The sequence below is a fragment of the Bos indicus x Bos taurus genome, chromosome 15 (genome assembly GCF_003369695.1).
Source record: "Bos indicus x Bos taurus breed Angus x Brahman F1 hybrid chromosome 15, Bos_hybrid_MaternalHap_v2.0, whole genome shotgun sequence".
Classification (NCBI taxonomy): Eukaryota; Metazoa; Chordata; class Mammalia; order Artiodactyla; family Bovidae; genus Bos; species Bos indicus x Bos taurus.
In genome coordinates, this window is record NC_040090.1 from 52,548,018 (window position 1) to 52,569,270 (window position 21,253).

At 47.1% G+C, this 21,253-nt stretch overlaps 1 protein-coding gene across 1 annotated transcript in view; it reads right to left on the reverse strand.

Moving 5' to 3' along the window:
- The window catches only part of TECTA (tectorin alpha), a 79,554-nt gene extending 58,740 nt beyond the window's left edge, over positions 1-20,814 (reverse strand). Inside the window, exons 1-6 of the mRNA XM_027562083.1 lie at positions 20,698-20,814; positions 17,758-18,045; positions 13,554-13,691; positions 13,041-13,206; positions 6,973-7,385; positions 108-678 (exon numbers count right to left, since the gene is read on the reverse strand). Coding sequence (XP_027417884.1) covers positions 108-678; positions 6,973-7,385; positions 13,041-13,206; positions 13,554-13,691; positions 17,758-18,045; positions 20,698-20,814 — 1,693 coding nt within the window. The remainder of the gene's footprint in view (positions 1-107; positions 679-6,972; positions 7,386-13,040; positions 13,207-13,553; positions 13,692-17,757; positions 18,046-20,697) is intronic.
- Positions 20,815-21,253: the final 439 nt, after the last annotated feature.

A 21,253-nucleotide genomic window follows, 5' to 3' on the forward strand; every position in this document is an offset into this window, starting at 1 on the left:
CCCTCAGGTAATGTGTCTTAACAGGGAGCTCTCTGAGGAGCCTGGAAACCCTCTCCCAGCCCCCCTGCATACTAGTGGCTTTCCGTGTGGACGGGATGCCAGCTTACCACACCCAGTCTGGATGCGCCAGTCTCCAATCGGAATGCCCAAGCCTTGGCACACAAGGGCATAGGCCTGGATGGCCTGACACAGGAGGGTCCCATTGTCCCTCACACTGCACAAGTCATACACGCAGCTGTGCATGAAGGCCGTGGGGTCCATAACAGTGCCACACTCCCACAGGGGACCGTCCGTCCTGTTGAGGAAGCCACAGTAGTCGGGACCAAAGTAGAGGGCCTCGGTGGCCGTGTCACACTGAGTGCAGTTGTCCACGCAGCCCGAGTCGCACTTCCACTCCATGTGGTAGACCCGCCAGCTCTCTCCCAGGTCCAGGACTGACATGGCCGGCCTGCCGTCAGGGCGCAGGAAGTCATCCAGAGGGTTTTTGTTGTAGTTCCCGCAGAGTCCGCACGTGGAATTGATGTAGGAGCCTGGGATGGAGATGGAGGCGTAGTGCTGGCCGTCAAATGTCACTAAGAGCCCAAAATCCGTTTCCACGGCAGTAGACATGCCACTCTGGTAGATTTTCACCGCCCCCAATTCTAAGGTGACGGGCAAAGAAGCCACTAGGTCATTAACCTGCCAACAACAGCAATAGTGAAAAGGCAGGTGAGCAGAGGCCAGGGTAGTGGGTCCAGCCGAGGTCAGGAAAAGGAGGAGGAGCAACTCAGTGACCCAGAGTGCATGGCCCCAAAGCTGCTCAGGTCACTGGAGGGCGGGGCTTGCCTTCCAGGAAGGCAGAGGCCCCCGGGACCCTTGAGAGCAGGCTGGCATTTGAGTTGTGACAGATATGCATTGCTTAGTGCCACTCTAGACCCCTCTGGGGACCAGGTAGTGGTCAACACTTCCTGCCTGGCTCTCAAGGCATGTGTACATGCTCAGTCACGTCCAACTCTTCGCAACCCCGTGGACTATAGCCCACCAGGCTCCTCTGTCCATGGGATTTTCCAGGCAAGAATACTGGAGTGGGTTGCCATTTCCTCCTCCAGGGGATCTTCCAGACCCAGGGATCAAACCCACGTCTCCTGTATCTCCTGCATGGGCAGGCAGATTCTTTACCACTGTACCCCCTGGGAAGCCTGGCTCTCAGGCCAGCTTCAAGTCTTTTCTCGAAAGACTAGTTACCTGGCTTTTCCTCTTTTCTCCTCGAAATCCATTCTTTAAGTCTCAGCTCAAGTCACATACTTTCCATGATCCCCAAGCTGCCCTTGGCACCCCTGGACACTCCTCCCAGCAGGCAGGGGCACTATAAACCATCCCACACCATCAAGCTTTGAGGCTGCCTTGGTGTTATTCTCTGAGTATTTCACCCTGTCACTTCCTGATACCAGGACTTTGTCACGTCATCATTCAACACAACAAATTTGAATACCTACTAGGTACCAAGCACTATGTTAGGTGTTGAGAAAAAGAATTTTAAAAAAAGTAATTGTCCCTGCCCCTGATGAATTCTTGGTCTACTGAGGAAGAGAGACACAAATATCAATGTACCAGTTAAAATATGCATTCATAGGTGATGCAGTGATCCAGTGGGAGAAAGGTACCTGACCACTGTTCCAGCCTGGGGAGGGGGCATTCATATCAGCTTTTTAGGGGCAATCAAGTCTGACCTGAGTCTTCTGAGATAAGCAGAAGTGGCTGAAGGAAGAGTAGGGGTCAGAGAATTCCAGGACAAGCGAATGAAGTTGCACGGTTAGATAGAGCTATATGAATATGAGGATAGTCATCGGGTGTTGCTGGACTGCAGAGGGAAGGGGTGGCTGGAGATGAAGGTGGAGACACAAGCAGGGTCCATTCATTCAACAAATGTCAACAACGTAGCCCTTTCTGTGTGTCCAGCTCTGTTCTAAGAGTTGGGGACAAAAATGTGCTTCTTGAAACATCTGTTTCCCTTCAGGAGACCAACAATAAACAAAACCAATAAGGAAAATAGGTAACAACACCAGGAAACTGTTCTGCAAGAAAATAAAGCTGGGAATGTGGGTCCAAAGTGCTAGAGAGTTTGCAATTTTAAATAGGGCCAGGGAAGGCCCCACGGGGAAGGAGACCTTTGAGATGAGGAGGAATCCATGCCATTGCCTGGGGTGAGAGTGGCTTGGGCAGAGAGTGCAGCGAGGCCCTGGGGTGGAGCGTGCTGGGCACACTGGGGGCACATGGGCCATGTGGCCGGAGTGGAGAGCCAGCAGAGGGCATGGTCAGTGAGGTCACAGAGATAAGGGCAGCCAGAACAGGCAGGGCCTTGTTGGCCATTGTAAAGACTCTGGCGGTGACTCTGAGGGAAGCCGAGAGGGCACGCAGAGCAAAAGATGGACAAGATCTGACTTCCGTTTTGGGAGAATTGCTTTGGCTTCTGTGTTGGGAACAGATCTCAGAAAAAAGTCTGTTTTTAGGACAAAATGAAACCCCACTAAAACAAAAAACAACTTGGATTTCTCTTCTATAGCAAGAGCTCTGAAAAGTTTTAAGCAAGGGAGTGCCATGGTCAGACTTGTGTTTGAGGAAGTCCATTCTGGCCAGTGGGAAGGATGTATTGAAGTAGGTAGAGATGGCGTGCTTGCTCAGTTGCTCAGTTGAGTCCTACTCTTTGCGACCCTGTGGACTGTAGCCCACCAGGCTCCTCTGTCCATGGAATTTTCCAGGCAAGAATACTGGAGTGGGTTGCCATTTCCTTCTCCAGGGGATCTTCCCAACCCAGGGATTGAACCCACATCTCTTAGAGGTGGATTCTTTACTATTGAGCCACGTGGGAAGCCCAAGTGGAGATTAAAAACAGAGAAATCAGGCAGGTAACTGGTGTTGGAGGCTGGGGGCAATGGAGGGCAAGGCCTGACCTGCCCACAGACGTGGAGAAGGGCCAGCTGGTAGAGGATACTCCACAGGGCCTGGGGCTTTTTGCAGGGTGTGTGTGTGGGGTGGGTGAAAAATGGGCAAAGAATCAAGGGTGAATCCCATGAGTAAGTGGCTTGATAAGCCTTCAATAGAGTTTGTTTTCTTCTTTCTCACACTTGCCCTGCCTGGCACCTCTGGACATCACTTTCTGAGGGCTGGAATAGATGGTTAGTCCTAGAGCAGTCCTGGGTGGGCTGACTGTAACTGCTTGTCCAGGCTGCCCTGACCTGTCCTGCTTTCTGGCACATGAAAACATCAGGGTCTTTAGTGCCACCATTGCCGCTACTCTCTGGGTTGTCTAGGATTTGAGACAACAAACTGACTGAGCGTTGCTCCCAAGGTTTACCAGGCCAATGCCAATTGCAATTCTCTGTCCTCAGAGATTAGTAAGATTTAATGGGGGGAGGGGACCAAAAAAAAAAAAAAACAGGCTTGAGATGAAAGCTATCCGATGAGAGTTAGAATTAGGAAAAAAAATCCCCTAGAGTTGACTGATTCATCCCTATCTCCCAGGTAGCAAGTTAGCCTGCAAAGATGAGAAGAGCCATGCTCTAAGGGAGGTCAGCCAGCAAGAGCGCTGGGTGATTATTGTGTATTGTTCTGTGCTGAGATGTAGGGAGGGACATCTCCTCCAAGGTGGTATAATTGTAAATGCCAAATACCTCCCTCGCTGAATGTCCTCCTCTCCTCTCACTCAGCTCCTGCTAAAAAAAGGACCGTTGTTGCATCTCAGAGCAGAAGCCACAGAGCGGGGACTGTGCCTGGATGTTGCTACTGGCCCCTGCTTTCTCTGCAGCTGATCTTGTCCTACTCAGAACGCCTGTGTCCCTATGCTGACCATTATTGTTGCCCAAGGTATTTTTCCTGACACAGTGGTCATTGTGCCCGCTTCCTCTCTCGTACTTGTCTCAGTTTCAACCACATGTTAGAGTCCTATGCTGTACCCCACAGAGCTCGGGGTAGGAGCTCTGGGGACTCTTACTATCACATGGCTTCTTATTTCATTCCTGGTGTCCCAGTCCTCAGCTTCCGATGAGCCGATGTTGATGAGTCTCCCTGTTTGTGTCTCCTCCTCTCCCTGTGTTCCAGGCAACCCTCCCCCAGAACGATATTTCTCCCAGAAGAGGAGTGAGAAGTAGCATCATAGGACAGGTCTTAGAATGAGAAAAAATTTTGGTGGGAATGGCAGCATGGGAACAAGTGTATATTGAGTGCCTACTGTTTGCCAGGCTCTGTACCAGCTGTCACACATGTGGCTGTCCTGTTTCATCCTCAGCAAAAACTAATAAGGTCTTTATAATCTCCCCTCTTTGCAGATGGAGAAACTGAGGTTCGAGGCTTGCATAATTTGTGGGTGACAGGACCCTCCCACTTTCCACCGTTCCCTGCTGCTTCTGTCTGGGGCTAAATAGAGGGAGTCAAGTCCAAACTATAGCCAAGAGCCCTCCCTTCCAGACACAACACAATGACCCCATTTTATAGATGGACATAGGTTCAAAGAGGCCTCTCAACTGGCGTGGTGGCACAGGGCTTGAGTAGATCTGACCTCAGAGTCTGATCTCTTTGAGCTATTTGGCATTGGCCCTCTTTTCCCTGATGCACCCTAAACTACACAGTTTTATCCGAGGGAAAAAGATGAAAACTGATAAGTATTAGCTAGAAGGAGACATTTTCTATATATGGGTGCTAGCTGGGCTTTCCCCACTCCAGTACTCTTGCCTGGAAAATCCCATGGACAGAGGGGCCTGGGAGGCTGCAGTCCATGGGGTCGCGAAGAGTTGGACACGACTAAGTGACTTCACTTTCACTTTTCACTTTCATGCATTGGAGAAGGAAATGGCAACCGACTCCAGTGTTCTTGCTTGGAGAATCCCAGGGACGGGGAAGCCTGGTGGGCAGCCATCTATTGGGTCTCACAGTCGGACACAACTGAAGCAACTTAGCAGCAGCAGCAACAGCAGCTGGGATTTTTTTGTGTTTTTTCCCCCCTATTAACATATACAATCCTAAATTGTTTATTTTGTCACTTAAGAACATTTCCAAGGGGGAAAATGCATATTCAGAACCCAGTTCCTAACCCCAGCATACGGAGAAAGGCGATCCGTTCCTAAGATCTGTTTGCCGGCCTGGCATGCCTGGAAGTCGGCTGCCTCGCAGGCAAATCAGGCTCCTTCTTGCCTCACACCCCCTCCTCGCCTGTCCCCACGTCACCCTGGGTGGGGGCTCTGCCATCCATGGAGCCGCCCACCCCCGGCAGAGCAGGTGTATTCAGAGACACTTGGAAGCCATTTGGCAAAAGGAAAAGGGAGCCATTGTTCGCTTGCAGTTGGAATCACATAACCTTTTCTTTCTGAAACATTTACATTCACATCCACACCTCCCTGTCGCTACAGAAAATTGAGGAATCCGTGCCCTCCGCTCGGACGATGGAAGACAGCCACGCAAAATTAGCAGAGCTGCTGGGCCCGAAAGCACTGGCGGTGCCCCTTTCCTTCTTAAAAAAAAAAGAGTCTGACTGTGAGGGGAAAAGAATTTTTAATCAAAATGGAAAATAGGAATAAAGCATGAAGCTTTCTTTTTCAACTACAGATATTGTACACATGATCCCCACAAAACAAGGGAGTAGGGGAGAGCTAGTGAGCATTTTTCTAGCTGGAAATGTTAGCATCTATCCGCAAGGACAAATGTCCTGCTCGACAGCACAAGAGAAATTTAAAAGGGAAAAATTCCAAACTTCCGCAGCTGAATTCTTACCTTTGATTTGATTTACAGACCTGTCTCTAGGGAGACTAACCAAATAACAAGCAAATTGGCATTTCAACCACAGTAATAGCCCACTTTTCTAATTATGACACTGATATGCTGCACAGACCTAGGAAGGGCAGAGCCAGAAAAAGTGAAATTGGTTCCTCGGTCCTGCCTTTTGTTGGCCACACTGCACCAATTAAAACTACAAAACGTATTTTAAAATAAAAAGAAAGACCTCCCTGTGTTGGCATCTGTTCTGGTTTGTAATCTCTGTGATGACCTCGTGCTTGGGGATTAAGGACTCCATGGGGTTGCAGCAATCAGCCCCTTGTGGTCCTGGTTATTACTGCTTGAATAAATGCACGGCTGCCACAGGGTCTTCATTAACATCATGAAAACTGGGGCCTCCACAAATTGAGTAATTGCTAGTGGCTTTTTTTCTCTCTCTTTTGTCAGTGCCCTATCCTGATATCCAGGTGGATGGGGACGAGAATCATTTGCATAGGTTAAACGAACCAAACCGAACCAAACCAAATCATAGAGATCCGTGTTCTCTCACATTACAAGCAGGAGTCGGGGGTGGGGGGGGGGGTTGTGTTAAAGGAGCATTCGGGCAATTACTGTAACTTTCCATCCAGGTTTCACTAAAGAAGTCACCCAGCCCACTCTAGCTGCCTGGACAGACAGTGCTTATGGACACATCAATCAATTTAGGGGTTTCTCTGAGAATGAAGCCACAGCTCTTTGGCAAACAGAATGAGTGGGTGGGGTGAGGATTATTAATCAAAGACTGTAGTGAATTATGGGTTTGTATGTTGTGTTTACATTAACTCCAGGGCATGGCCATGTGGCTACCACTGTTTCAAGCTAGGTCTATGAGAAACTAAATTTACCTCTGTTCCCAGTTACTTCTGAGGTTGGGTGTACATGTGCGTGTGTGTGTGTGTGTACATGTGTGTGCGTGTGTGTGTGTGTGTGTGTGTATGAGGGAACTAAGAACCTAAATGTACATTAAGATACCCAGCAGATAGATGTGTCAAAGAGAAAGCTTAGCTCTTGCACAAACAGACTTTAGCCTCATGAACAATTTTACAAGGCATTTGCAAGGCAGGAAGAGCCATGCAAGTCTTTGGTACCAACAGCAAACAGCAGAACTAGTAGATCTGGGAAGGTCTTCCCCAGGATGAAGCATCTCCAGCTTCCCCATCACCCCATGGAGGATGGAGAGGGTCTCACCTTGACTTTTCCATAGCTTCCTTTGGGGATGAGAATCTTGTAACCATTCACCTCCACCGAGAGCTCCTTCACCCAGGAGACGGCTGAGCCCCCCCGGTGCTCATTCTTGGCCTCCACGCTGAAGAAGGGGAGACTGGAAGTCTGCAAACACTGTCGGGCCAATAGGTAGGCACAAGAGCCTTGAAAGTGGAAGAGGAAGCCATCAAACGTGTGGTAGTGCGGCTCCCCGAACACCACACACGTGCTGGTCTCCACCGGGCTGCAGTAGAAGAATCTGCCTTTGGGTTCGCACAGCTCGTAGGGGCTGCAGGAGGCATCCTGGCAGTAGATCTCGTTGTTGAAATCCAGACAGCGGCACTTGATGGTGCAGTTCAGGTCATCCCAGAACACCTCCCCTCGCCGAAGGAACTGTCCTGGGGAGGAAGGACAGCAGAGCTAACATTTATTGAGCATTTACCTTCTGTGCCGGGCATCGGGCTAAAAGCTTTACTTGCCTCATACCATTTAACCCACAACAGAAACCCCTGTTAGATACGAAGTGCTGCCTTCTGTTGTTAAGTGAGGAAACTGAGGCTGAAGAGTAGTTAGACGATTCATCTCAGTCGCTTAGCAACTCAATGGCGAAGCTGGGATTCCAAGCCAAATGTGTGTGAATCCAGCCTAAGCTCTTGGCAACACTGTCTCAGCCGCTGGTGAGCTCACTCCCGTTCAAGGAAAGACACGTTGCTTCGCTCCACGGGAAAGGCCAGGACACACAGCTGCCCTCGCCTTCCTTTTGACATCAAGAGGAAGGGTATTCAGAAAGAAGCCCCCCAGGTAACTCAGCAACACTGTTGGTTCATTTGCCAATGTGTTCTTTCATTCACTCATCCGCTCACTCAACAAGCAGTTGTTGGGGCTCAGTATGAAATGGAGCAGAACCCTATCGTCCTTGCCCCCAGTCCACCATGTCTCCTGCCTGCCTTTTGTCTATAGAAAACTGCAGTCACACAATGAGTTTAATCAGAGAAGTGAGAAATGTGGAAACAAAGGAAAACAGTCAAAGGAGACTAAGTAATAATAATGTAGTCATTAAGCATAATCAAAGACCTTTAGTTCTTTCTCAAGGGCTATAGATAATATTCTGAGTCATATCCTGTGAGTTTCCTTATAGATACTAAACCAGCAGGTGGAAAAGTTAACTATATGATGACCAGATTGTACCAGGACATGAGTTGTGACAATTCCAAGAACTGACCCCCTCCCCCGGCCCACGACCGACTCTGTCATTAAGAGCTCTCACCCCCTGCTTGTCGGCAGCAGGGAGGAGGGGGGTATCAGTCTTTGGACAGATGTCTACCATCCTCCCCCCTCCCCCCAGTTGCTGGCCTCTGAAATAAAGCAAACTTTCCTTTCTACCCACCTGGCCTGTCTATTGGCTTTTGAGCAGTGAGCAGCCAGACACACATATACATACCTTTCGGTAACAAGTAGGTGCCAGAAAAGAATCAGGAGTCAGACCCACAAAATTAAATCCCAGGCTCCCTGAGAAGATGTTGGAAAAGGCTGATCTCTGACTTGGCACCATCGTGGGCTCACAAATCCTGCAGACACTACTCAAGCAGGACGTACACCTACATGAGTTACCTCTGCCTTTTGCTCCATACTCGGTCATGTACCTCTCTCTGCAACCCATGGACCACAGCCCACCAGGCTCCTCTGTCCACGGGATTTCCAAGACTGGAGTGGGTTGCCATTCCTTCTCTAGAAGATCTTCCTGGCCCACCCCAGGCCCTGTGTAAGTCTAGCCCTCCTCACTCTTTATCCACTGGACAGAATTTCTTGACAAAATCTGGGTCAGGAGGAGAATGAGGTGGGGAGGGGAATGGTTCTAAGCAATGTGCTAAGTTTTTTTCTAGTTTTTTAAAAAAATTAATAAACTTTATTTTTAGAGCAGTTTTAAGTTCACAGAAAAATTGAGTGCAAAGTACTGAGAGTTTCCATATACTTCCCATCCTGACACAACTGGGAAGTGCTAATTTTTAAAATACTTACTTCTCTTTATTTGGAAGGTGCTTAGTCTTTAAAACTGTTTCCCTAAATGAATGATTTCCCCCCACCAAAACCCTTGAAATCTGCGAGTTCTTCATAGCAACCTTCAGTGGACATGGGAGCTGGGCTGGGGGTTGTGATCCAGTCCTTGGTCAGGGGTCAGAGTCAAGAGAACCAAGCAGTGGCCACAAGTCTGCCATCCACTGCCAAGGCCACCGCCCTAACTTCCTCCTGTCTCAGTCCTCCACTCTGCAGAAAGTGGACAAGACTATGTTCTCATCTCTGCCTCCTGGGGAACAGAGACACTAGAAAACACTGGCCCAGCTTGATAAGGTAGAAACATCTGTACACTGAGAATGTCTGAAAAGGAAAATATCAAAGATGCAATGTTAAGTGTAAACAAGATCATACGTCAGGAATAACTATAGCTTGAAACTGTAGTTGGAAAAGGTTTTTCAAATTTTTATAAAACTGAATACCTAGGGACTTCACTGGTGGGTCAGTGGTTAAGAATCCATCTTCAAATGCAGGGGATATGGGTTCAACCCCTGGTTGGTGAATGAAGATCCCACATGCCACAGAGCAACTGAGCCTCTGCAGCTCAACTAGACAGAAGGTCGTAAACTACAATGAAAGATCCCACATTCTGCAACTGAGACCTGGCTCTGTCCAAAATAAATAAATTAATTAATTAATTTATTAAAAAAAAAAAACCCGAATACCTAATGCAGAGCACAAGGCTGCCAGGTGAGCCGAGGCAGAGGGCAGGCCTGCCCTGGTGACAGTCCTTTCAGTATCTGCCCAACAGGAACAATTAGGTCTCAGCGGGCAGTTCTGTTTCATACCTGTTGGGAACAGGGCCCCTGAATGACATAATAGACGTATTCACATTCCCAGTAGGTCATATGCATCAGCCTTGAAAACAGGCCCTTCCAACCTCAGTGCTCTTTGGCACTAACCCAGGCTGCATATATTGTTAACAGCCTCCACTCGGCATAATTTCCAGTTTCTGCTTTCTCAGCCTTCCAATAAATGAGGGGTAAATGCCTTTGAATAGAGGAGGTTTGGCCCAAAAGGTAGACTCTCTGAGATAATTTTGTTTGCAAAATGATGATATAATAAACCCGCTCTATGCAACACTTCCCCTGTTATCACCCAGGCCAAATCCCCATCTCATTAGATTGATATATGTCCAGTGGCACATTAAAATGCACAGCAGTCTGTATAAGGAGATTGGATTTGTCCTGTAGATGAAACCCACAGCCATCACTCAGTGGGAGAAAGAATGAAGTCAAAGTGAGGACTTTGTGCATGGCTGGCATCTGGCCAACCCCACAGCTCTGTGAGTCTGTAGTTTTCCATTATCACAGCATTTCACTCCCGGGACCCGAGGAGAGGCTGCCACCAGGCCCTTAGGTAGCATGGCCACAGCCAGTCATCTCTATGACACTTGGACAAACGGGAGCGGCATTGGGTAGGCCCCCAGCCCAGGCCACAAAGGCGAGAGAGAGAGAATGGGGCAGTGGTTTGGTGTCTTTCTCAGGCCTCAGATGAAGCTGTGTTTACACTGTGTAAGGGAGGACAGTGCAGTCTTTGAAATCCTGGTGGGCTTTGGAGCTAGGTTCTTTTCTGTCCAGTTTAATACTGGCTTAGCTCTAAGCATTATTTGCTATTCAGAACGTGGAGGACTTGACGGTGTCCACAGAGGCAAGGATGCCCAGGCAGGCCACTTTCACCAACGACCTTCCCTCAGAGCAAAGGCAGAGGTTTGATAAGTGTGACTGCAGTGTAGGGGAGGCGGGCAGAGGGTGTGGGCGTTTCAGGCCACGTGAAAATGAAAGCGCAAGTGCAGGTCACTCAGTCGTGTCTGACACTTTGCGACCCCATGGACGACACAGTCCCTGGATTCTCCAGGCCAGAATCCTGGAGTGGGTAGCTGTTCCCTTCTCCAGGGGAACCTACCAACCCAGGGATCGAACCGAGGTCTCCCGCATCGCAGGAGGATTCTTTGTCATCAGAGCTACAGGGAAGCCCAAGAACACTGGAATGGGTAGCCTATGCCTTCTCCAGTGGATCTTCCCAACCCAGGAATTGAACTGGGGTTTCTTGGGAAATAGATGGAGAAACAGTGGAAACAGTGTCAGACTTTATATTTTGGGGCTCCAAAATCACTGCAGATGGTGACTGCTGCCATGAAATTAAAAGATGCTTACTCCTTGGAAGGAAAGTTATGACCAGTCTAGGTAGCATATTAAAAAGCAGAGACATTACTTTGCCAACAAAGGTCCATCTAGTCAAGGCTGTGGTTTTTCCTGTGGTCATGTATGGATGTGAGAGTTGGACTGTGAAGAAAGCTGAGCACCAAAGAATTGGTGCTTTTGAACTGTGGTGTTGGAGAAGACTCTGAGAGTCCCTTGGACTGTAAGGAGGTCCAACCAGTCCATCCTAAAGGAGATCAGTCCTGGGTGTTCATTGGAAGGACTGATGCTGAAGCTGAAACTCCAATACTTTGGCCACCTCATGTGAATTGTTAACTCATTGGAAAAGACTCTGATGCTGGGAGGGATTGGGGGCAGGAGGAGAAGGGGACGACAGAGGATGAGATGGGTGGATGGCATCACCAACTTGATGGACATGAGTTTGAGTAAACTCCGGGAGTTGGTGATGGACAGGGAGGCCTGGCGTGCTGTGATTCATGGGGTCACAAAGAGTCGGACACGACTGAGCGACTGAACTGACTGACGGACTCCTGCATTGCAGGAGGATTCTTTACCAGCTGAGCTACCAGGGAAGGTGGCTATAGCTCTTCTGATTATTACACAAATTGAAGCTCCCAGGGCTGCAGAGACATACAGGTCCCCAGACCATGCTTTCAATGGAAGGACAGAAAGAGACCTCCTGAAAGCTCCATCCCAAACTGTAACTTTCTTATGCATCTGGATGCATTTCCCTGGATCATCTGTGTTTACACAGTACCCTGCACCCGCATCTCTTGTGATAGGTTTTGCACTGTTTCATCACCGAGCCCACAGCTGTCTTCTCTACTGTAGGGTCAGAGGAGTCCAGAGCAACTTCATCTTCAGCACCTAAGAGAATGGCTAGCGTCTCATTTGGAAAGATGTAGTGGTTGGATGGCTGAATGGATGGATGGATAGTTGGGTGGATAGGTGAGTGGGTAAGTGGATGGGTAGAGAGATGGATGGCTGACTTACTAATTCTGGTTGCTATAGCCTCCATTTCTAGAAACAGAAATATGAACAGAAATCCTGTTTTCTGAATACTTTTAGACATGTAAGAAGCAGGAATCTATAAACCAGGACGTTCCTATGAGAGTCCTGGGCTGTTTTGCACATCCAAAGAGGTTTTGATATTTCAGAGAAGGCTCCAAACTTCGGATGCCAAGGTAAAGGAAACCCACCGAGGTTCATTTATAGCTTGTTCACACAGATGTAAAGCCAGCTTTGATTCTCCCTAAAATCCTGAATGTTTTGCCACTGCTTTGAGGATTTTAGGAGAAGCTACCCTAAAGACAATGACATTTTTTCCCCCTTTGTTTCTAATCATACTAGGAAGCACTGATTTACTCTCGTAGAGACTTGGCGAGGCTTCAAGCTCGCCCACTCCCGTGGATCTACAAAGTGCATATGGCAGAGCAGGAGTAAAGATGAGAAGGAAAATTTAAAGGGGGAAATGGCAACAACAACAACAACAAAAATAATGTTAAACAGGAGGGCTCCCTTCTGTCCCTCTGGCTGAGAAATCCTTTAAGAGCCTCATAAACTTTGCAGTAGTTCCCGATGGGGAGCTGTGTTCACACCCCAGGCAAAGACTTCAGAAATCGCAGTATGGCTAGTGCAGGCTTCAGCTCCTGGAGTGATGAATGTGCATGCTAAAATTACCTTGATCTCCATTATCCAGCCGAGCGGTGTCAAGAGTAAGGCATCAGCAATGAGTCCGCCCCCGTGGCTTAAAAGCCTGCCTGTCAGTCTAAACTAAACAAACCCTGCTCTGCCTCAGAGAAGAGGAAATGCCTTTACCTCTGGAGGTGCAGCCATTGGCTGGGTCAATTTCCTTCCCGTCAACTTTAAATGCCCAGCGACCTGGCACATTGACGTTTGTTGTCTCTTGGATGTTGACAATATCAGGGGTTCTTGACCCCGGCAGGCTGAAGAAATTGGTGAGGTTTCCACCATTAAATCCCGCCTAGAGCACAGAAGAAAGAACAGACTTTTGAGCATACACACCATCCCCTTTTGGTTTACTTGTCCAATGTCTTGTTCTCAGAGTCCAGCACAACCTGAAATCAAGAGACAAACTTTTAACTTTTCCCAGAGCCCCCGGGGCCACCATTCCAGGTGACAAAGGCCCACTAGTTCATGCCACACCTGGATCAAGATAGCAAGGTGGGCGAGACTAGTCCCTCAGTCCACCTGCTGGACCAGATGTGCTTCTCCAATTCAAAGCAAGATCCCCCTGGGGATGCTGAGAGTGTAGGCAGAGAGTGCAGGGCTTCAGAAACACACAGGAGAATGACCCAGAGTACCACCTACCTGCGCCATCACTCCCCCAAGGCCTGTCAGGGGATCACCACCACTCGCGGTCCCAGTGGTCCAGTTGATCTCGTAATAATTGAAGAGCGTGAATGTGTAGGAGCCATCAGATACCAGGACGGCCTGGAAGGTATTCACCTACAGGATGAGAATGGGTGGGTGCGGGGGTCTCATGACTCGCATTCCCCATCATCTCCCCAGTAGCTTCCTTTACCCTGCCCTCTGCCACCCCCGCCAAGCTGCCCAGAGCTGCTCCCAGGCCACCTCTTGCTCTGCCTTCTCTCCGAATATGTTCTCGCCTCCAGTGGGAAAAGCAAGTTATGTGGGGTTGTGCATCCAGAAGAGAAATTGCCTGAGAATTACCTAGAGGCTGACTCAGCGCCCCTCTTAACATCTCTGAATGGTACCAGAAGGGAAAGTCAGAGGCTGGCTCAGGGTGTGATAATCCTGAGTACCTATAGATGGCAGCATGAGAATAAACTATAGGAAGCCGTCAGGTCGGGGAGAGGGCTGTGAGCACCTGTTCCCAGAACTGTGGGGTGGAGTGGGGGAGGGGGAACAGGGCACACAAATGCCCGTCGGTGTCACTCCAGTGGTGGCGTGGGCCGTGCTCTCTGGCTTCCTAGAAAACACGGCTAACCTTGGTGAGATGTCTTCCCCTCTCTTAGGTGAAGCTTGGAAAGTGCTTTTTAAAAAGCACATTGTGGGGAGAAATTGCTCCTCTAATGGAACATTCATGCATCACTTTATATCTGCAAAATTCTCTCCATGCTCCCCTCTCATCTGTACCTCAACCAATGTTAAGATGGGCAATTTTTTGGCCCATTCACATCTCAGAAGCTAAGAAAACTGAGGGCTGGGACTTCCCTTGTGGTCCAGTAGCTAAGAATCCACCTTCCAAGGCAGGGTACCCGGGTTCAGCCCCCAGTTGAGGAACTAAGATCCCACATGTCGCATTGAAACTAAGCCCTGCAGCTACAATTACTGAGCCTGTGCATGCTGCAATGAAGACCCAGTGCAGCCAAAACAATTTTTTTTAAAAGAAGGAAAACTGAGGGCTAAAGGAAACAAATTGCTGGACATGCCACAATGATCCAACAACAGAAAATGGACTGGACAGAGCTCCCAGTCTGATCTCCGAGTGCACCGTCATTACACACTACCTTAATTTTCAACTTTTAAGGACAGAGATGTTATACAAATTCAAACCAGCCCTGCGAACAGTTTCCAGAAAGAAGCTGTAGCAAACTTTGTCCTTTACTCTTTTCCTTTGCTAATCCCTACCCCTTGATGCATGTTTTCAGGAAATTCAAGTAAAACTAGAGTTAAAAGGAGAGACTGCTTTGACCTTTCCCGTTCAAACCCAGCATTTTCCCAGCTGCCTGATACCATCCTGGTTAACATTCTGTCAGACGCAGAGGAACACCCACATCCTTATCCTGTGTAATCAAACTGGGCTAGAGGATCTTGGAAGCCCCAAATCTCCTATCCTGGACAGTCCCAGGGAAGGAGAAGAGGTGCAAGTAAAGAAAAGCCCTTTTTGTAACCAAGAACTTTCTCCTTGAGCTCTGCGCTTGCCACGGCCGATGGCGCTTACGATAGAGCTGCCCAGGTATATGCCTCCTTCTCTGGCCTCGCACAACAAAAGAGCAAAGTGGGGCACAGCGGGGACCAGCAGTCAGCCTCATGGCCGCTGCGGGGTCAGGTTCAAGAGACAGGCATAAAATCAAGGTCATGCAAGGACCGAAGCTAAACCCTCCTTCAGACCAGGATGCTCCTTCAGGATGTGAATTCCTTCTGAAATGAATTTGGAAATATCTTTGATCCAAGCAGGTCTTGAAAGCAATGCATGTCTGACCCCAGAAGTCAGCTCATCACCAACTAATCATCCTTAAGAACGTTCCAGAAGCTGGCTCACCCTCAGGCAACTTCTCACTTACTCTCACACATACCCCTCCCGCCAACACACACACAGGTCATTCTACAACCTGAGTTTAAGACTCCTCTGGATTTGTTTTTGTAAAACCATGTTTTCAATTCTTGAAAAGCCCTTTTGTGCTATTTCGTGCTCGTGCTAAGTCGCTTCAGTTATGTCCGACTCTTTGTGACCCCATGGACTGTAGCCTGCCAGGCTCCTCTGTCCATGGGATTTTCCAGGCAAGAATACTGGAGTGGGTTGACATTTCCTCCTCCAGGGGATCTTCCTGACCTAGGGATTGAACCTGCATCTCCTGCATTGGCAGGCATATGCTTTACCACTGAGTCACCAGAGAAGCCCCTATGATACTTCAGAGGACTTTTAATGCTACATAGCGGGGGCAACAGAGGAAAGAGGTTAGGATTCAGAGATAGGAGACTTGGTTTGCATCCTGCTCTGCCTCGTATAAGGTTCAAATCCCTTTTCTTGACTCTTGGGGAAGTTACTTAACCTCTCTGGGCCTGTTCCCTCACCTTTAAAGTGGAAGGTGAGCTTCCACGGGTCAATGATTTGCAGAGACAGGGCTAAATGATTTGCAGACATAGCCTAATACAGCCCAGGGTTCATGGTCAGCCTCAATAAATATTGGTTTTCCTTTCTTAAAGTAAACAGGTCCCTATCCCCTTGACTTTCTATTGGACTTCTAAAAGATCTCTCATGCCCTATGTTTAATTGGCCTATTGATATGTGTTATTCTAAAGAAGTGGAGGCCTGGGATAAGGGTAAACAGGAGAGGGGGCAGATTTCAAAGACAAGGATGGATAGACACTCCTGCAGCTCTGGAGGATTTTTTATCATCTTTCTCTCCCAGGAGCTCAAAGCACTTAGATGTTACCTCATTCATCCTCATGGAAAGAGTCCTCACCTAGTCTAGAAATTTACTCCAGAGTACAGACCAGAAAGTATCTAAATTATCTTGCCGTTTTTACTGCCAATGGAAGTTGTTTTTTTTTTTTTAAAAGGTGGTCAGCATTTGATGGGCATTTTTTTCTCTCACTGACACTAAAATTTATTGATCGCTGGCATCCTGCTTCTAACACTGTAAGGTATGAGACTTGAGGACATAAAACATCACCTGAGAAGTTGTTAGCAATCCATAACATGACAGAGGGAAACGTATGCTTCTTTAGAGGTTATTTCTAGCCAATGCATCCCTTGTTTAAACTTGTTTCTTTCTGTGGTCCAGGACATCTTAGTGATACAGTGCATCTCGATGCTCCAGTCAGGAGGTGCAAAGAGACAGGGTGCTCACTGCCTGGCAGCTACGAACTGCAAACACAGCACTTTTTCACCTCTCTCTCTCTCTCTCTCAACTCAGTAGTTTCTGTTCCACCCTTAAACAACTGACTCATCGCCAAGGAAATTGGAAAACAGATGGAATTGGAAACAATCCTAAGAAAGCGAAGGGCAGATTTTTGAGTGTCTTTGCTTACTGGAAATTATACATCGAAGACCCATCTGCTACTTCAAAGATCTCCATTGCCAAAGTCACCCAAACAAATGGCAAGCTTTCCTGAAAACTCTGTTCTGTCCTTTTATATAGAAAGTTGATTATCTCTATAATAATGCCAGTGATAATCTTCCTTATTTGACTTTTATTTGATTGCTCGCTTGGGATTTCTGAGCAGATGTTGAAACTTTATTCATGAAAACGCTTTAACTGCCCACTCCAATTAGCATCAAAGATGAATAATTCTAGCCCCGGTCACAATTTTTTTTTTAAAAAAAGGTCATAACATAATAAAATAAGCCAGATCATTTGGCCCAAAACTGACACCCTATTTTCCTTTTCCTACCAGGTTTTGTGAAAAAAGGGTAAAAAAAGGAAATTAGCTGATGGAGAAAGGCTTTTGTGCCTCTGGTAAGAGAAAGGGACCTTTGGTTTCCTGATTGTTCCCTAATCATCAGGGGTGTCAGTGCCTCAATCACTCTCCTGCAAAACAGAAATGCTACCCACTACAAGGAAAGTGAGGAGGGGTTCTTTTTAGACATTTGTGATGATTCGTGACAGAGATGACACAGCTTCTGAAATATTACAGCTGACCAGACTGGTTAGGTGTGATAGCTCCCTCTGTTTCCTAAAAAGTGAGTTGGCAAGACTCCTCAGTTAACTCAAGGAAACCGACATTCTTCAGCTCTAACAATTAGGCTCCTTCAGAGTAGTTAAGATGGATAAGAATTAGATGTCAGGATATGAAGTGGAAAATGGAAAATATGAATGATTACAGGTGTGGTGCTGCTCCCTCCGTAAAATGTGACTTCCTCCCAGGTCACAATGAAAACCCAAGAGGCAGAGAAGGTTGCCATGTCTTTGAAGTACTTCCTGATGTCCTTGGTGGCTCTTTTCAAGATGACAGGGTCCATGGTCTCTCTGTAATAGATCTCGCCTCGAATCCCATTGTGCACATCTGCCCAAAAGGGAGCAATGAAGGCCCTCCCGTCCGTCAGGGGAAAAGATTCAGGTGTGAACTGGCTCACGAGCACGTTGAAGGAAACAACTCCGTTGTTATTGACCTACAAAGACAGGAGAGGTTTTGCACAGTGGATCCAAGACTGTGACACTTTCAGAGTCATAAACCAAAACAGACGTTCACCTAATCATATGAATGGAAACAACTTTTAAACCACTGAATTAGAACCTCCAGACAGCAGCTTCCATTGCTCAACTAGGAGGTTCGTTTGCTTCCAGACAAACTCATCAGTTTCCTTTCACTTTCAATTTGTAGTCAGCTTCATTTCTTAAATAATCAGCCTCATTTTCATGTTCTCTATCCTGTCTTTGTTTATTCTTATCAAACGCTACTGGATTATGTGTGTATGTGTGTGTGTGTGTATGTGTTGAGTTAGGCAGTGGCTTATGTGGACAATAAAGAAGGTCTGGAGTTACAGATGCAAAATAGACAGAAAAAAACCAATGTGGAAGCAAAAAGTTAAATTAAAAAATTAAGGAACTCTGTATTAGACCTTGATTCCTATTATATGACGAGAGAGGAGTGCCAGTAAAAGATATATCAAATACTCCATCATCAAACTCAGATCTCAGATGAACCACATCCCACTCTGAGACATTTAAAGGAATTCTATTGATGTCACAACCACTCTGTACCCAGAAAAGGGACAAAGTAATAATCTACAGATGAGCCCAATTCCATTATAGCTCTTGTAGTCTGGGGACTTCTTTGTGTAATCTCTGCACAAAATGGAGACATGAAAGCTTTACATTGAATATGTAAATGACTATCTTACAATGATTTCTTCATGATTTGTAAATGGCTTACTAAGCTTACTAAATTACTCAACCTTATGCAAGTAACAAGCCAATATGCATACTCATAAACAGGATCTGTAAAAAATTTTCCTCTGCTGTGTCTGCAGCTCAATAAGTTGGTCCATGAAGCTCATTTAACTCTAGGGCTTGTACAGTTTCAACAGCAGGAATGTCAGTAATGGGAATCCTTCCAATTCCTCAATACAGAAATATTCTATTGTTAGGTTCATATTAATTAGAAATATTGTGGACATTAATGGTGATCCAGATCCCAGAGGTTAGTTATCAGTATCTGAGCCACGGGTACGTCACCCTATTTTGGAAGCAAGGGTGTGTGGTTTGAAAAGGAAGCTGGAGACCTAACTACAAAGACATTGAGAGTCTACTGCCTGCAATCAGTGAACAAACCAGAATCTTGAGCAAGACTGTATGACTCTGGAAACTCAGGGAACAATTTGCCCACAAATAAGTCTGCCCCAAATTAAGGACCCTCCTTCTTCAAAAGCAAGAATTTTTCAGAATCCATGTCACCCAATACAGTGAAGGAGAAAGAGGAGCTTAACTAAATACACGTGTTTTGGCTAGTGGTCTAGGAGACCAAGGCTTCCAGAATGGGAGCCCTGAGAATACTCTCATCTCCAAAATCAGGTCAATATATTCAGAAACTTGCCATCACCTGTTACAGACCGAGGAGGCTATACAGTAAGTAGAGCATAAAGGGCATTCCAAGATGCCAGAGCAATGAGTTTTCTAGGAAATAATGGTGTAATTAAAACACACAAACTAGCAGAGGAAGTTTATGATGACTCAGATGTGTTGTGATTATCTTCTATAGTTAAAGGCAGTGGTTCTCAAACTTTTGCGGGCATCAGAATCCCCTGGAGGGCTAGTTAAAACACAGATTGCTGCCCGCCTCCCAGATTCCATAGGTCTGGGGTGGGGCCTGATAAGTGACATTTCTAGCAAGTGCCCAGGTGGTGCTAGAGCTGCAAGTTCAAGCACCATGGGTGGTGTAATGGAAGAGGAAACTGTTTTCTGGTGGGACTCAGCTCTGAGCTATCAATAAAAAGCAGAGAAGACAGAGGTCCCAGCCACAGAGATGACCAGAGATAGAGGTGTTCAGAGTTTGGTTTCTTCCTCCAGGGCATAACATAGGAAAAATTGGAATGTAATATAATCTTCATTTTCTTCATTCAGTTCTTTAAGGCCAAAGATGAAGACAGGTTTGATTGCTCTGAACCTTTTCGTCAATGTGCAGTAGCCTCACTAGCAGCAATTCCAATGGTAAAAAATAAAAAATAATCTGAGAACACGGGCCCCGGAGAGCTCTGACAGCAAATGATCATTTCTTCACGCAGCTTTGACAATGAGACCCTATGGCGGATCTCAGACCCTTTGAGGGTGGCCGATTCTGCAAACAACGTGTAAATAATAGTTGATTACCCCTCTTCTCTGCTTGAACTCTGCTCAAAATTGGTAGGAAGTCTAAGATGAGCAGATACCTAAACGAGCAGACGCCTAAACTCTTCACACCCCCAGAAGGGAAAGAAAAATGAGATTACTCCTATTGGTGGTTCACAGTATCTTTTTATCTTGTCTAGTGGCAGAAATAATGTTCCTGGCATTGGGGCCTCTGCTTCTCTTCGGTGTTTAATCACCCACAAAAGCAATTTATTGCCCTGTATACTCCTCTACTATGAACATTAGCCATTAAATATACCTTTGACTTCCTTAATCATAAAACCTATCAGCTCATGAAATCTCAGAACTCGTCATCTGGGCTGCCAATAAATCCTCCATTCCCAGAGCCCTGGAAAAAGGTATTTAAAATACTTTTGCTTAATGACAAACAAGGTGGGGAGGGCGGTAGAGCCACAGCTAAGTCATTTCTCACTTACATAGACAGTACGGTAAGGAACACCGAAGAAGAAGACGGGAATGGCTAGCTTAATCTCAGATGAGCTTCCATCGTCCACTTTAGGGGTTTTGGTGTCATTCTGCCAAAATGGATACATGAGTTCCCTGGGCTGAACTGTCAAGAGAGAGGGTGGTTAGGTAGACAGCAGATCCCCCCTCCATTAGGCAAGCTGCTTCCTTCCCACCCACTAGATCCAGCTTCTTCCAGTAAGTTACAAATGGCACACACATCAGGTGGGCTTTTTATTTATCCTAAACCTCAGCTGGACACAGTGCGTGATCTTCTGCCTCCGGAAAGAGGAGCATGGAAGTGATGATGTTTCTCCTTAAGAGAAATCACTTCCTGCTTCATTCTATATTTTCATACATTTAGGAGACAGCAATGGGCACCATTGGCTGGAAGGTTGTGAAATTGACCCTGCCCAGAGCTCTCAGAGCACTGAGAGGGGCCTCTGGGTCTGGCGGGGCTTAGCTGGCTTGATCCTTGATCAGAAGGCAGCATACAGAGAATGTGGCCGGTGGCTCTGAAATTCCCTC